The sequence below is a fragment of the Gorilla gorilla genome, chromosome 14 (assembly GCF_029281585.2).
Source record: "Gorilla gorilla gorilla isolate KB3781 chromosome 14, NHGRI_mGorGor1-v2.1_pri, whole genome shotgun sequence".
NCBI classification, from domain to species: Eukaryota; Metazoa; Chordata; class Mammalia; order Primates; family Hominidae; genus Gorilla; species Gorilla gorilla.
In genome coordinates this window covers 110492501-110510458 of record NC_073238.2, presented here as the reverse complement: position 1 = coordinate 110510458, position 17958 = coordinate 110492501, and the positions used below count along the sequence as shown (strand labels likewise).

The 17958-nt window shown below is 38.4% G+C and overlaps 1 protein-coding gene across 1 annotated transcript in view; it reads right to left on the bottom strand.

Annotated features, from left to right (window-relative positions):
• DNAJC3 (DnaJ heat shock protein family (Hsp40) member C3) overlaps positions 1 to 17958 on the bottom strand; it is a 111217-nt gene that overhangs the window by 6566 nt on the left and 86693 nt on the right. Inside the window, exons 10-11 of the mRNA XM_019039876.4 lie at positions 2256 to 2388; positions 1171 to 1319 (exon numbers count right to left, since the gene is read on the bottom strand). Of these exons, the coding sequence (XP_018895421.1) occupies positions 1171 to 1319; positions 2256 to 2388 (282 nt within the window). The remainder of the gene's footprint in view (positions 1 to 1170; positions 1320 to 2255; positions 2389 to 17958) is intronic.

Below are 17958 nucleotides of genomic sequence, written 5' to 3'. Positions count from 1 at the left end.
CCATCCCCTTGGTTGGCTCCCTGGTACCTTAAAACTTAGCACAAAGTCCCCCTCACATGAGAAGATCCTGACTCCCAGTCTGATACACTATCACACCTGTGCACTGCACAAACTAAGAGGATTGAACTGCTTAAGGCAGGTTGTAGCCACTCAGTATTTGCTAAGTAACAGGACAGTATGTATCCAACACTACTTGATAAGGGAAGTACATTTCTGTCTCCTTTACTGGATTATAAATTACTTGAAAACAAAGGATCATTTACTTTCAATTCCACTGCATAAGTAAGTACTCAAAAAAGATTTGACAAACATAAAACTTTCCTCTCTTTTGTTTAATTTGTTTAGCTCAGATCACAGCTGCTGTTCCCACTGACATGGAAGGCCACAAAAAAGCAGTATAAGCTTAACATGAAATTCTCTGGCAACAGCAAAGCATTGTTCAGTATTACCTCAATGCTTAGCCTGTCTCCCTCTTAACGAAATTTCCAGGCCATATTACTGTACGGCAAAAGAACACGTGGCCAGGTGCAGAGGCTCACACCTGTAATCTCAGAACTTTGGGAAGATCACTTTAGCCCAGGAGTTAAAGACCAGCCTGGGCAACACAGTGAGATCCCATTTCTACAAAAAATAAAAATTAAAAAAAAAAAAACACACACATATAAGCCTGTGAATCTAATGATCCTATGATTCAGGGCAAGATTGCTGGTGAACACATATAGGGCAAAGCAGGCCCTAGGCCAGACATCTGTTCTTCTCCCACTCCATGTAATCCAGCCTGGCAAGCTGGTTTCCTCATCAAGCTCCTGTAAGCTTGGTGGAGAAAATTCATCATGGACCTTTGAGGTTAGAGGGAACCTGAGAGATCCTCTTATGCTCAGTGTTGAAAAACCTGAGACCAAAAAGTTCTGATAACTTGTTTGAGTAGAAAAAAGATTCAAATTCAGGCCCTCTGATTCCACATTTGATAGTCTTTCCACTGTACCCTGCAACAGGAGGGTGCCCAACATAAGAGGGCGGAATGAGGGCAGGCATAAAACTGGACCTCTGGAACTGGGCTCAGGACCCGTCACTGCCTATACAGCCCCACATGGAGAACCCACCACATGTTCCACCCTCGCTTCTAGCACCACCTCTCGGATGAGTCAAAGGAATAAAAGCTAATAATACCTGGATCAGAGAGGACTTCTTTAGCAGCTGCTATATCAATGAACTTTTTCTCAGCTTTTTTCTTTTCTTCTTCATTCTGGAAGTTATCTGGGTGCCACTGCAGTGCTAATTTTCGGTATGCTTTAATAATTTCTTGCTTTTTGGCATTTCTGAGGGGTGGTAAAATAAATAATCATTAGTGGAAAAGTATCTAACATACTATCATAAAAATCAGAAGAGCTGATTAAGATCCTACTAGCAATTAACAAACTGGTTTTATAAAATAGTTCCAATGGTATCACAGGCCAAAGATCTGCATACACAGTTCTGGATGATCATTAAAGCTGACATCAGGCTTCCTTGGATACTCGCTCACTAAGATTACTGAGAATAAAGCACTCCTGATCTTTAGAACTTCCCCTTTTTTGAAAAAGGTACATCAATGAATTTTTTAACTTTCTGAATTTCCAAGTTACCATAATTCAATTCTTGGTATTAAAAAATATTTGACTCTGAATGCCACTTTCAATTCTGCTTCTGCATTAGCTTACTTAATAGTAAGCACAAAGATTCCGAATTTTGAAAAATTGATGGTTTACTCAGCGAACCACTGGGAGGTATGTCATTTACTTAATTTCAGAATTCACCCACAGGCACTGGGAGGTGTATCATTTACTTAGTATGTACTTTTATATAAGGTAGATCTTAATTTCAGACTTAATTCTGAAAGCACTACTTTATTTTTAGGCCTAGAGAAGGCTTTTTCTTTACTCATTCCGTCTCCTCCTCCATCCCCACCAAAAGGAATCTCACTCCTCCCCCTTTACCCTTCTTAAAAAATCTAGGCTTAGGACCCATTCATGCTACAGTGTCATCTTTGTTGCCAACTACTAATTCTCTGTTGTTGCATTATCGGTCTCTATCAAAGAAACTTGCCTATAAAATACTCAAAGTAGCTTTCTAACGTTAAAGACTGTTAAGGTTTAATCCATATGACTGAAATTACATAAGTAAAGAAAATGAATCAGAGAGGAAAAAGAGCAATGATTAGCTTTGAAACAGAGTTGATTAAAAATAGCAAAGTAAATTTTAAATTAATAATTCACCTTTTTACTCCCAAGATTTTATAATAATCTCGTTTCTGCGACTGTTTCAATAATCTTTGTGCTTTCTCTAGACCTTCTCGAATCTGCTGATCATTTTCATTGTGTTCCTGAGCAGTTTCATAATCCTGAATAGCTGTCAAAATATGTTTAAGATAATATTGTTAAGGCAAATTATAATTTGTTGCCTTTTCTTATCCTGTAAAATTGATGCTAAAGTCGTCATCCCCCAACCCCTTCACTCTTTGGCCATTATTGCCAAAAACCTTAAGTGATATCCCGTTAGTAACTTTGATCAAGAATATTTAAGAGGCCGGGCACAGGGGCTCATGCCTGTGATCCCATCACTTTGGGAGGTCGAGGTGGGCGGATCATGAGGGTCAGGAGTTCAAAACCAGCCTGGCCAACACAGTGAAACCCCGTCTCTACTAAAAAAAAAAAACACAAAAATTAGCCGGGTATGGTGGTGCACGCCTGTAGTCCCAGCTACTCGGGAGGCTGAGGCAGGAAAACCTCTTGAACTTGGGAGGCGGAGGTTTGCAGTGGCCGACATCGCACCACTGCACTGCAGCCTGGGTGACAGAGTGAGATTCCGTCTCAAAAAAAAAAAAAAAAGGTTTAAAAGGCGTAATAATGAAAACTGAGTTTAGGTAGTTTATTATTCTCATTCAACAAAATGTACTGCTGTTTACTTGGCCACCCTCCCGCATTATCTCCCCATACCCTCTGGGTAAATATGTTAATATCAGCACTTTATCCAGAGCAATCTTACCACAATTAAGACTAAGTGGTTGTTACACAGGAAAGAAAGACAGTGATAAAGAAAATCGGCCTGGTCAGCTATGGATTGACAACAGTGCAGAAGAATTAGACATTTAGAAAGGGATCAGGAGGTGGGTTTGGCCAATGGGAAGCTAGAAAAAAAAAATTTGTAGAAAGAAAGGGAACAGAAGGAACTGTCCACAATCCGAATGACTCAGTAACCCACAGGCTTTAACACTATTACAAACCTAAGTGTCAATCAAAATACAAAATATATACAGTCCCAGTATAGGGAGTCTGGTGACTATCCACATTACATCTTTTATTACACAGTATTTTTTAAAAAAATTTTAAGAGACAGGGTCTCTGTCACTTTGGCTGACTGCAGCCTCGACCTCCCAGACACAAGCCATCCTCCTGCCTCAGGCCCATGAAGTAGCTGGGACTACAGGCACGCACCACCACACCCAGCAGTATTTTAAATACTTAGAAAACACAAGGCATCTGGGTATCTAATACGCAGAAGAGAGTCAACACAGCAGTCCTGAGACAACTATCCTTAGAAAAGTTTGCTGACAAGGTTGGCTTACTGCTGATGTTTGGGAAACCAGATTTCAGGAGTGTTCCCAACATTCCATGGTAAGAATGACTCATGCCTGAACTGTTTGTATGAAAAATACAGTTTATGGTAAACAACTTTCCTTCTGGGAGTCTGGGATTTTGGTGCAGGCCAGACAGAAGGTGTCTAGTGACTAGTCCCCCAAAAAAACTCTGGGTGCAGTGTCTATAACGAGCTTCCCTGGTAGACAACATTTCACACATTGTAGAATTTCTCATTACTGGAAAAATTAAGCTTGTTCTTTATGACATCACAGGGAGAGAAGTCCTGGAATCTTCTGCCTGGTTTCCTCCAGATTTTCCCCCTTGCACCTTTTCCCTGTGCTGACTTTGCTTTTTCACTGGAATGAAAGCCCTGAGTACAACTATATGCTGAGTCCTATGTGTCTTCTTACCAGATCACCAAATCTGGGGATGGTCTAGGGAAGCCCCCACTCAAATTTTTCTCAATATTCTCCCTGCATAGATAATTCCAATAATAGACTGCTGGGATAAAATTCTTGTTTTTATGAAAATGCATTTCACTAGGATAAAAGACATGTGAACACTCATCTTCGCAATAGCTAAACATGGAGGGAATGTAAGGCACCTTGGACAGATTAAAATGAGAAAGATATTGGCGTAAGACTGAGACAGCCAAATGCAAAGAGGTTCCCGGAAAAACTCCAACTAGCCTGCACGCTGGGAGGAGTGTGCACTGGGGTGGAGCCTCCCTCCTCTTCCTGGATGGAACCTGGGATTCAATCTGCAAGGTGGGAAGCACACTAGCTGGGACTCTGGCCTTGTAGAGAGTCCCTGTTTCCCTCTTTTCCTTTTCACCCAATAAGTCCTGCCCTCTTCAAATTGTCTGTGAGCCTCATTTTTCGTGGCCATGTGACAAGGACCCCCTGTCTTTAGCTGAACTAAGGAAAGAGTCCTACAACAAGACTAACAAATTTTGACAGGCTACACGCTACGTAGAGAAACGAACCACCACCACCTTTGGCCCTGTGGCACTGGGGAAGGGGACCCTTCAATCTTTTATCCTAAAGTGAATTCTCGCATCAGTGCATCATTAAATTAAATGTTACTATAGCCCAACCCACAGGGACATAAAAAACTCTTCCCAGTTTAGTATAAAAACAAAACCATCATAAACAGTAGTAAGGTTTAACCTTACAATGAACACCCATAGCACAACACATAGCTTAGTAAGGAAACAGACCTTGAAGGAATAGGAAGATGTTTCAATATACATGATTTTGCTACTTGTGCAGACTCTACATTTAAAACATGTTTTCATTCTTACATGTTCAGAGTTATCTCCCCAAAGCAGTCTTTTGTATCGTATTTGTATTAAAATTTAAGGTGAACACATTTTTCCCAACATAAGACAAAAATGTAAAATTATAGGTTGTTTCCTATATTCACACAATTGCAGAAAACTAATTAGAAACCTAAGTATGGATGATGTAAGACTTCCCACAGATATAACTAGACAGACCATTTTAAATTATACTTTCTCAGACTCCACACTCTAAGAGAGCATCTAAAAACAAAACAAAACAAAACACCCAATAGACAAAAAACAAGCAATGGGGAAAGGATTCCCTATTTAATAAACAGTGTTGGAAAACTGGCTAGCCATATGTGGAAAACTGAAACTGGACCCCTTCCATACACCTTATACAAAAATTAACTTGAGGTGGATTAAAGACTTAAACGTAAGACATAAAACCATAAAAACCCTAGAAGAAAACCTAGGCAATACCATTCAGGACACAGGCATGGGTAAAGACTTCATGACTAAAACATCAAAAGCAATGGCAACAAATGCCAAAATTGGCAAATGGGATCTAATTAAACTAAAGAGCTTCTCCACAGCAAAAGAAACTATCATCAGAGTGAACAGGCAACCTACATGGGAGAATTTTGTTGCCATGAATGGGAGAAAATTTTTGCGACCTATCCATCTGACAAAGGGCTAACATCCAGAATCCACAGGGAACTTAAACAAATTTACAAGAAAACAACCCCATCAAAAAGTGGGCGAAGGATATGAACAGACACTTCTCAAAAGAAGACATGTATGCAGCCAACAGACATGAAAAAAAGCTCATCATCACTGGTCATTAGAGAAATGCAAATCAAAACCACAATGAGGTACTATCTCATACCAGCTAGAATGGCGATCATTAAAAAGTCAGGAAACAACAGATGCTGGAGAGGATGTAGAGAAATAGGAAGGCTTTTACACTGTTGGTGGGAGAGTAAATTAGTTCAACCATTGTAGAAGACAGTGTAGCGATTCCTCAAGGATCTACAACCAGAAATACCATTTGACCCAGCAATCCCATTACTGGGTACATACCCAAAGGATTATAAATCATTCTACTATAAAGACACATGCACAGGTATGTTTATTGCAGCACTGTTCACAATAGCAAAGACTTGGAACCAACCCAAATGTCCATCAGTGATAGACTGGATAAAGAAAATGTGCCACATATACACCATGGAATACTATGCAGCCATAAAAAAGGTGAGTTCATGTCCTTCACAGGAACATGGATGAAGCTGGAAACCATTATTCTCAGCAAACTAACACAGGAACAGAAAACCAAACACTGCATGTTCTCACTCATAAGTGGGAACTGAACAATGAGAACATGTGGACACAGGGAGGGGAACATCACACACCAGGGCCCGTGGGGAGGTAGGGGGCTGGGGGAGGGATAGCATTAGGAGAAATACCTAATGTAGATGACGGGTTGATGGGTGCAGCAAATCACCATAGCATGTGTATACCTATGTAACAAACCTGTACATTCTGCACATGTATCCCAGAACTTAAAAAAAAAAAAAAACATACACACATCCAATGTTTATCCCACCATTACTGAACAGCTATGAAAAATAGAATAAGCCAGACATATGTCAGCCCTAGATAAAGAATACCATGTTGCGTATTAGCCAATTCATTTTCTAACTTCTGAATCTAAAAAATCTTATCCCAAATTACTTTTCTTCTATATTCCCTTCACATTCTTGAGGAGCAATGCAAATCACCAGCTTAGGACGGGAGACGTAAGCACACACGTTTGCCTACCCTCCTTGCCACCGAAGTGACGAAAAGTAATATAATCATAGTAGCACTGAAGACAACAGCAGACCAGCAACTTTGATAAATTTCTGGAAGATAGGAAGCGGGAGCACATTAGTAATAAACCTAAGTAGAGAGAACCACAATGCAAGCACACACTATAAGAGGCCCTAGCAGATCTGGAAGCCATTATCTTTGGCCGAGGACCCTCACTTTGGCAAGCTGAAGTAGCTATAAGGCAACCGTCAGGATAGTCCGTGAGATGACTACGGGATGGCTGGGCAGGCTCTGGCCCCTGTATATGGAGCCACTGGCTGCAGCATTAATCCCTACTATAAGCAGAGTGAAAGGTGTGCCTGTGGAGGGCCCCTGTAGGACACGCAAACCTCTACAACAAACCTGGAACAAACAAAAAGCGGTCCTACCCAGACCAAAGTTAAATAGATCATTTTACTGACCCCCGATCAGTAAAATGAGTGAAGTAGGGCTCACTGGGGCAGCTGGGCAAGTGCCACTGGGGACGTTCTCCAGTGAACAGGTCCTATTTACTTACAGCCTGCCCTGAGCTCCCCAGCACAGACCAGCATTTGAAAGACAGGTGCACACAGCTAAAAGCGACTCCCTCTCTCACCCTACCAATCCATTAGCAAGTTCCAAATCAGCTTTCCTTCACAATATAGCCACAGTTTAACCACTTCTCAGCATTTCCATAGTTAGCACTGTGACGCAGGCCACCATTCACCTGAATCATTAAAACAGTTTCCTAACAGGTGTTCCCAGCTTCCACCCTATTCCCCTAAAAGTCTACTCTCAATGCAAAGAAATCCTTTGAAAGAATATAGTATATCAGACCTCCAATATAAACATGTCCCATGGAACACCAACATTCTCCTGCTGCCTATCACACAAAAGAAACATATCACACAAAAGAAACAAGGTAAACAGGGTGCAGCTCCAAATTCCATTTTCAGCAAAACAATACAAAGAAACTGTACAAGGGCTGCTAAAAGGTGCTAATATCAGCCATGAACCTAAGACGAAGGGGGAAGCAAATAGTGAGAAAGCCAAATGGTAAAAGATCACAGAAAATGCTGACAAAATACACCTTCTGTGAGTATGTGCTTACCCTGAAGTGACAACCTGTATCCCTTGCATATTGCAGGAACCAGGAAATCTAGAGCACACATAGTGGAGATAAAGCAGAGGGCTTACTGGGGCAAGACAGAGGTAAAGAAGAGAATACAGTGAGAGGGAACAGCGAAACAGCCTGTGCGGCAGATCCCAGAGAACAGCAACTCTATGCTCATCCTGAAGTGCAAAACACACACCCCTTTGGTGTAGCAAAGGAATGGGGTACAGGGGCAAGTGGGGCTGGTGGCAGATGACCTCCTGGCCATGGTTTGGTGCAGAGAAGTAGAGAGGGCAGGGCTATACAGCAAAATCATTTTAGCGGGAAGCAGAATGTCTGTGGAAACAGTGAAGCAGAGAGTACTGCGACTGTTAACTACAGAAGGTTGCCCTGGCCCCAGCACGCCTTACATGCAGAAAACAAAAAAAACAAAACTGACATCCAGAGGACTAGCCCCACAAATAGCTAGGGCAGTGAACTCCAACTAATTTTATGATGAGTAATAATTTTTTTTTAACTGGCACAATATCACTTCAAAGATATTTAAAAATTAAATCAGGAAAAGAACATGTAAAACTTATCTAATGAATGTTCATCAGAAAAACATAGCCAAAGAATACTATTTTCTGAATAGCCATCAGAAAAACAAAACCAGAGGAAATTCTGGGCAAGCATCATAGACAAATTATGTAAGTTAATCCAATCACTTCCATTAAGGGTAATCACAAGGCAGAATCAGAACTCAGGAAAGAGACCAGGAGATGACGAGGAGGTAAAAATGTGAGCAATCAGGACTCAAGAGGAATAAGAACAAATCAAAACTATCATAGACATGAAGACAAAACGAGAAAGAGGACAAGGGAGAAGATAAAAATGAAGGATCTAACAAAAGGAAACGGAGCGTTTTAAAAGCCTGAGATTCATGTGTATTGCATCTTACTTTCACAAAAATAAAAATGTTCTAGAGCTATGTTGCTAACAATGTCAATATTCTTAACTATATAATTGAAAATATTAGGCCGGGCGCGGTGGCTCAAGCCTGTAATCCCAACACTTTGGGAGGCCGCAGTGGGCAGATCACGAGGTCAGGAGATCGAGACCATCCTGGCTAACACAGTGAAACCCCGTCTCTACTGAAAAATAGAAAAAATTAGCCGGGTATGGTGGCGGGCGCGTGTAGTCCCAGCTACTCAGGAGGCTGAGGCAGGAGAATGGGTGAACCCGGGAGGCGGAGCTTGCATTGAGCTGAAATCATGCCACTGCACTCCAGCCTGGGTGACAGAGTGAGACTCCGTCTCAAAAAAAAAAAAAGAAAAAAGAAAGAAGAAAATATTAAAGATTATAAATTTCATTATGTATTTTTTACAATTAAAAATAAAACAACCATTGACCACCAACCAAAAAAAGCAAATATACAAATCATAAAATAGGGGTAATATTTATACAGGCAAACAAACATGGAAATAATTATATTGGCTATAGATGTATGGCTGATTCATATCTGACTTCTGTCCAAACACTGTCTTAATGTTTACAGAGTCAAATATTGGCATACAAAATTATAATACATAAATAAAAACTAAAAACACAATGTGACATAACCTACCATAAAACATGACACAGGAATATAAACTGGCAGAACAAAATTTCACAAAAAAATACTGAATAAACACAGTGTATTACTAAAAAATAATTCTAAATAGCTACAGTTCTCAACTATGACTGCACATTCATAAAGGGCACACATTTTGGTGTTTTTCAATTCAATGTTTTTACTGTACAAACATCATTCTATTTTCTCTTTTTAAGGATGTTAACTACTTTAGATATTCCATGTAAATAGATTCATACAGTATTTTTCTGTGTGTGGCTGGGTTATTAAATTTAGCACAATGTCTTCAAAATTTGTGTTTATGGTAGATATTAGAAAACCTCCTGCTTTTTAAAAGCTGAGTAATATTCCATTTTTTTTGTATTCCAATTTATATGTATCCATTCATTTGGTAAGGGAAGTTTAAATGGCTTTCACCTATTGGCTTTTGTGGATAATGCTTCAATAAATGGTGTGCAAATAACTCACCTGAGCATGTATGCCAGAGTTGCTATCTGTGCTGCATTCTGCTTCACTGCTTTGGTGTTCGGCCTTTATACCAGTACCAAAGGGCTTTGGTTACCGTAGCTTTGTTTGGTGTTTGGACATTATTAAGTGTAATGTCTCCAATATTTTTCTTCTTTTAAGACTGTCAGACTTTTCATGGTCCCTTGAGGTTTCATGTAATTTTGTGGGTTTTTTTCTATTTTCAGAAAAGTAAAATTGGGAATTGAAAGGTGTGCTGCATGTGTGGCTCACTCTGGGCAGCATGGCCATCTTCACAATATTATGTCTTCCAACCCTTGAACAAAAAGCATGCTCAAGAGCGTGTTTAATTTTCATATTTTGTGAATTTTTCAATTTTCCTTCTGTTACTGACTTCTAGTTTTATTCCATTTGGGCCATAAATCATAGTCTATAAAATTTCAATTTAAAAAAATTTGTTAAGACTCGTGGTGTCACACGTGGTCTATCTAGGAAAATGTTTCATGAGCTATTGAAAAGAATGTGTACTCTGCTGTCTGAATACATTTGTTAGGTGTAATTGTTTTATAGTGCATTCAAGTTTTTTGTTCCCTTCTTAATATTCTATCTTGCTTTATTATTCATTACTGAAAGTGGGATACTGAAGTATCCTACCGTTATTATATTGCTGTCTATTTTTTGCTTCAATTCTGTCAATATTTGCTTTATGTGTTTGGGAAAACTGATGTCAGATATATTCATAGATTCTCAATGAATGAACCTTTTTATTATAATTTAATGTCCTACTTTGTCTCTTGTGAATTTTGACTTAAGTAAATTATATAAAATACTTTTTTAAAAGGCTGAGAAAAAATTATAGCTAATGATGACAGGCAAAGGAAATACAATTCATGTATAACCTGTATGCAGAAAACTAAGCCGAAAAACAAACAAATAGAAGAGACCAAAACAGATTAAGAAAATGTTCCTGAAGTGAAAGATGGATCTAGACTGAAAAGGTGCACTGGGTGCCAGGGCAGCCTGGCTGAGAATGGGCAACAAGAAGACATATCCTAGCATAATTCAGACTTGAAGATAAGGGCTCTTTGGATGGCCGGGCCAAAAACAAAAAACCTGGCCCCAGGTTTTCCATAACATTAGTCCCAGAAAAGAACAGAACAATAACTACGAGATACATGGCACAGGCGTGAGGGAAGGACTTTATTATCCAGCCACGCTATCATTCAGATATAAAAGGTACAAGTACAATCTGTATTGAACATAGAAGAAAGCAGGGAAAATTCTCTTAGGACCTCCCTGAGGAAACTACTATAAGATGAACTCACCAAGAGATGGCTGAAGAAACCGTGGCCAAAGGAAAACCAGTACACACTGAATTTCATGTAGAACCAAGACTAACACAAAGCAGGGGACTAACAGCGACAGAGCAGAGCGTGTGCCCTGATGGTGCAGAAGGGATATAGCTGACGAAACATGGGAAAAGAAAGTGGAAGGATGATGAGGGAGTAAGTTCATTCATTCCCACCTACATCAGCTGAAGCAATCAGAAAACATCAGCCACTGATAAATTGAGTAATATTACAAAGGCAAATCCTAGAGAATTTCCTCAACAAATTATTAAGAGGTGGAAGAACAGTGAGGAAGAGGAGGAAGTACACTAAATTTTTCCTCACAGTAGGAAACTAATAGATGTTGCCAAAATAAAGAGTGTTAATAAAACTATTTTTAAAAGTACAAAAATACAAACTGTCCTAAATATCAGGAGCGTATACAAAATACAGGCCAAATCGCAAAAAGATTTCAGCAAAACAGAATGATAGAATGTTGACCAAACATCTGTCATATCGATCAATGCAAATGTGCTAAACTAACCTATTTAAAAGAGTTTCATTGGCTCAAAAAGGAAAACCCACACAAAACATTTTCACAGAGAAAGCTGTCACTAAGCCACCTCCCAGTAAAGCAGCAGTCTTTCCAGAGATTGTTCCAAACTTTTACACCACAGGTGATTCCAGTGTCTCCAGAACACTGAAAAAAGAAAACTTCTAAACAATTGCACTGAATCCTTACCCTAATTAATAGTTTACTATACATAAAAGTCTGTGTTAAAATTCATTTTTCCTCTGAATTTCTGAGAAGCTGCAATACTCCCTTCCAGCATCAGACGCATTCATATCACTTTTTGAGGATGCACTTTAAGCAAAATTAAAAAAGAACCCAAGAAAGATGAAGACATTATTAAATTTTTAAAAAGAAGACAGAAAAACCCAGAAAGGCAGTGAAAGGAGTTCTGGGGCAAAAGATGTGCAGCAGGCCAGGCACAGCCAGGAGTTACAGGGCTAAAGAATATCTTCAGAGTGAAAAGAAAAAAAAGTATATATATATAAAAAAAGAGTATCTTCACAGAGAGCGGATCTCATTCATACAAACTGTCATTAAAAATCTCAAGATGTTCTTAGTAAGACAGAGGCATAGGTTTCTTCTGGCAGAGAGACAGTAACTCTAACTCAGGGTGACGCTTTCCAAAAAATCCTGCTCCAAATGAGAAGCATACTAAAAGTGTGGCCATTTGTGAACAAGAGACTCCATGTATCTGACCCTGGTTGGTGAAATGATTGCATCTCCTTCTCTAAGGATTCAAACACATGACTTGATCCTGCAGCTATACAATACATTAATCTACTAAATGGCTTTCATTTCCTTACTATACACAATTATAGTTACAGGAAATAATCTACATACTACAAACATTATAAAAGTATACTAACACATACTTAAAATGTAGCTGAAAGATAAGATGGAAATATACTAATTTCCTTATTATCAGTAGTATACAATCGAGATGCTATCTAAAGGTGACAGGGCAAGAAAGAAACTTAGGTATATTAAAACTTATTTATATTACATTAAAGCTGTAATATAAGCAAAAGATCAAATACTCAACTAAAATTGAAGGTGAGAAAGAACAGAAGGAACTAGTGAGGTCTACTCAGTTCTTCCTTTTCTGTAGCAGGCAGACAAGGGATACTGCCTAAAATTGATAAATCAAGAGCTAGAGGAAGACATATTTTAATTTCAATTATAGTGGTAACTAATAATTAGAAACTATTAAACTAATATTAGAAATTTATTTAAAAAGTCGTTACAGTCAAATGCAGGACATGCGCCTACAGTCCCAGCTACTTGGGAGGCTGAGGCAGGAGGACTGCTTGAGGCCAGGGGTTTAAGACTACGATGCAATATAATCACACCTGTGAATAACCACTGCACCCCAGAGGGGATACTAGAAATATTCAAATAATCTAAATGACAACAGAAAGAGAGGAACAAAAAATTCAAAAACAAAAGGACAAAAAGAAAACAATAGTAAAATGGCAGACCTACATACAACCATATCAATAATCACAGTAATATTGATCAAGTAAACACTTCAAACACACATTATAATTATCAAAATTGATAGAAACAAAGCAAGTTCCAACTACATGATGTCTATAAGAGACATACTTATAAAGGCACAAAGACACTCAAAGTAAATGAATGAAGACAGACACACCATGCAAACAATAAGATCAAGAAGGCAGAGGTGATTCTATTAATATCATATAAAACTTCAAGAAAAAGAGTATTGCCAGTGATCAACAGGAACACTGAGTAAGAATAAAAGTAAAAATTCATCAGGAGAACACTTGACAGTCATAAATATGTAGGCTGCTAATAGCAGAGCTTCAAAGTGCTTGAAGGAAATATTGACAATATTAAAGACAGACAGGAAAGTTCACAATTTCCACAACAGATTATCAAAGATCTTAACAACTCTCACCTTATACCTGATGGAAAAACTAACAAATATTACACCCAACAATTGCAGAATACACCTTATTTTCAAGTGTACATAGAATATTCATCAAGGTAGATACCATGCTGGACCACAAAACAAGCCTAAATAAATTTAAAAGGAAGGAAATCACACCTAGTATGTTCTCTGACCACAGTGGAATTAAATTCAAAATAAATAATAAAGTACCTAAGAAACCATCAACTATTTGAAAATTAGAACACCTATACATAATCCATGCATCACAGAAGTCAGAAGGGAAATTAGAATACACTTCAAGCCAAGTTATAATGAAAGTAAAACAAAATGTGAAAAGTGCAACTTTAAATGCTTATATTTAAAAAGAAAGAAAGGCCTAAAATCAATGAATGTTCTAGCAAAAGCACAAGGTACAACCAAAGTAAGTCTAAGGAACTAAAGAGCAGAAATCAATAAAGTAATAAAGAAAAACCATAGAAACCATTAACAAATCCCGAAGTTGGTTCCTTAAAAAGACCAACAAGGCTGGGCACCGTGGCTCACGCCTGTAATCCCAGCACTTTGGGAGGCCAAGGCGGGTGGATCATGAGGTCAGGAGATCGAGACCATCCTGGCCAACATGGTGAAACCCCGTCTCTACTAAAATACAAAATATTAGCTGGGTGTGGTGGTGCACACCTGTAGTCCCAGCTACTCAGGAGGCTGAGGCAGTGGAATCACTTGAACCCAGGAGGTAGAGGTTGCAGTGAGCTAAGATCGCGCCACTGTACTCCAGCCTGGTGACAGAACAGGATTCTGTCTCAAAAAAAAAAAAAAAAAAAAAAAAGAGACCAACAAAATTGACCAAACTCTGTCTACAATGATCAACAGGAAAAAAAGAAAATACAAATTATTAATATTAGAAACAAAGCAGGAATAATCTTACAGACCTTATAGACATTAAATAATAAGATAATATTATGAACTTCATGCCAACAAATTCAGCAATGTCAAGAAATGGAAACATTCTTTAAAAGATGTAACTTACAAAAACTAACACAGATGAAACAGAAAATATTAATAGCCTTATACTGAATAAAACTAAATAAGGCCAGGTGCAGTGACTTAACGCCTGTAGTCCCAGCACTTTGGGAGGCCAAGGTGGGCAGATAACTTGATCCCAGGAGTTTGAGACTAGCCTGGGCAGCATGGCAAAACATCATCTCTACAAAAAATACAAAAACTAGCCAGGTGTGGTGGCATACACCTGTAGTCCCAGCTACTTGGGAGGCTGAGGTAGGAGGATCACTTAGCCTGGGAGGTCGAGGCTGCAGTGAGTCATAATTGTGCCACTACATTCCAGCCTGGGTGACACAGCAAGACTTTGTCTCAAAAAAAGCAAAAACAAAATTAAAAAAAAAACCTAAATTTGTCAAAAACCATCCTACCAAAAAAAAAAAAAAAAAATCAAAAACCAACTTCCAAGACCAAGATGGTTTTACTGGTGAATTCTCTCAAACTTTAAAGAAGAGATGACACCAATCTTATATGACTCTTTCAGAAAATAGAGGAGGAAGGGACAATTTTGAACTGTTTGAGTCCAGTACATCCTTAACACTGAACTCTGACAAAGACATTACCAAAAAAAGTAACAGAGCAATTATCCCTCATGAACATAGGTGCACACTTCTTAAAATGTTAGCAAATCAAATCCAGCAATATCTAAATTCCTGTCCAAGAAGAGTTTATCCCAATAATTAAAGGTTGATTTAACTTTAGAAATATCAGTTTAATTTACCACATTAATGGAATAAAGGGGACAACATAAATATATAAATAAGTTCAACTCTGTAACAAAAAGAAACAGCAAATATTTTTAAGTGGGTAAGCATGTGGAGAATGCTTACTTCACAAAGTAAGATACTTAAACACAGAAACAACACATGAAAAGTATTCAACAACCTTAGTCATCAAGGAAACAAACATTAAAACCACAATAGATACTAACACACACCAAAATGGATAAAACTAAAAAGAATGAGAACACAAAATGTTTGCAAGGATGCAGAGCAACTAGAACTCTCATACTTTATTGTAGCTGTATAAATTATAAATTACCTTAGAAAGAGTCTGGCAGTTTCTTTTAAAACTGAGCAAGCACCGTACACTATGACAGCAATTCTGCTTGCAGATAAACAAAAACATATGTCTAAAAAAAAGCCCGTTAGCATAATGTTCATAGCAGCTCTTTTTAATAACTAAAAAAGTCAGCTGAAGTGTCTGGTAATATGACAGTAGATAAAGTGTGATATATGCATGAAATGAAATATCCTTCATCAAGGATAGGATTATTGGCGAAATACTGAATGCTTTTCTGCTTTTTTATAGTGGAAAAGTGATAACAGTGCTACCAGCCCACCACCTGTTTTTCAAAATAAAGTTTTATTGGAACACAGCCATGCCTATTCATTTGCGTATTATCTATGGTCACATTTGCACTGCAATGGCAGAGCTGAGTAGTTGCAACAGAGACCACATGGTGCGCAGGGTCTCTATTTACTATTTGGCTCTTTATAGGAAAAGTCTGCCAACTTCTGCTCTTCATCAATAAAAAGCAATAAACTGCAAAAACATGTAATAACATAAATAAATCTCAAAAACATGCGGAAGGAATGAAGTTTTATACAAGAGAGGACATACTATACATGGCTGTATTTATATGAAGATCTAGAATTGGCCAAGCCAATCCATGATGGAGAAAATCAGAACAGAGTTGCCTGTGGGGGGTGGGATGGGAACTGATTGGTAAGAGACAAGAGGGTAATAAAATGTTCTATATCTTGACAGGAGTTGGGTTAAACAAAGATTGTCTCCTTTGACCAGAAATTTGGTCAGCTCCTCTGAGTCTTCTTTCTGACTAGATCCAGACCCTAGGCTTCCCTCTCTGTTCCTGTGGAATCCAGCTTGAGCAAGAATCCTGCTAAATCAGTTTAGGGAAACCCCTCCCCACCAATATCTGTCACACTCCTCACCCTCCACTCTCCGTATGACCCTGGCCTGCCTTCAACACATAGTCTGTTGACCTTAACTAGCAAGAATCCCACCCGCTGACCCCCAACTCTGCTCCTTGGTTATAAATCCCCATTTGTCCTTGCTGGAGTCAGAGTCAAACCCAATCTCTCTCCCCAGTACAAGACCCCACTGCAGTGGCCCCTCTACCTGTCACCATAGTCCCCCTTGAATAAAAGTCTGACTTACTGTCTTTAACAAGAGTCATTAATGATTTCTTGCTTTAACATGTCGCATGGGTATCAGACCTTAGGAATGGTATCCCTAAGACTTGTGCATTTTACCGTATCTAAAATTATTGCTAAAGAAAGAAAAAATGTAAGACAGTAAACAAATTCAAGTTAATGATATACAAGTTGAAGTATCTGGGGGAAAAGTAAACCAAATACCTTTTTTTAAATGCATCATAAAAAGATGAACTGATGGATAAATGGAGGGCTAGAGACAGATAAATGTGATAAGGCATAGTAAACTGTTAACTTCAGTATCTGTATGGTGAGGACTTGGGTGTTCATTGTGAAATTCTTTCAACTTTTCTCTTTATTTGAAATTTCTCATAATAAAATGTTGGGGGGAGTGTTTACCTGCTGTGAGACTGTCATAATATAAACAATGAAAATAAAAAATTTCCTACCACTATGTTTTATGCATATTCATCCTTAAGACAACAAAGGGAAAGATCTTATATCTAAGAACACTTAGGATACAGCCTCATTATGAGCCCAGAAGTGTACGAGAGCTGTGAGCTCAGTAAAGAGGGCTGAACAATTTAAAGTCAGCTTCTCCCACTGAGGTAACTACTTCCTACACTAGATCACATTCTAACATCAAATCTGAGGGCAAGTCTAGCCATTATATTTTAGGCTGATTTAAACAATGAAGAGAGATAGTATGTTTAATTCTATATACAGGGGACGTAATTTGTCCTGCACACTAACTGAATCTGAAACACTAACGTGCTCTATACATCTGTTTTGTTGACTTTATTTTTAGCATCTATTACATATGAGGCACTGTTAACATTTTTATAGGGGAAAAGAGATAAAAGTGCTAACAGTAAAATACAAATAAAATAATTGCAGTTCTGTTGAATTATGAGATTTTAAATATTGTGCTGTACTTTATCAACACTTAAGAAATATCACCAACTCTATTCAAAGCACTGGAGTAGGC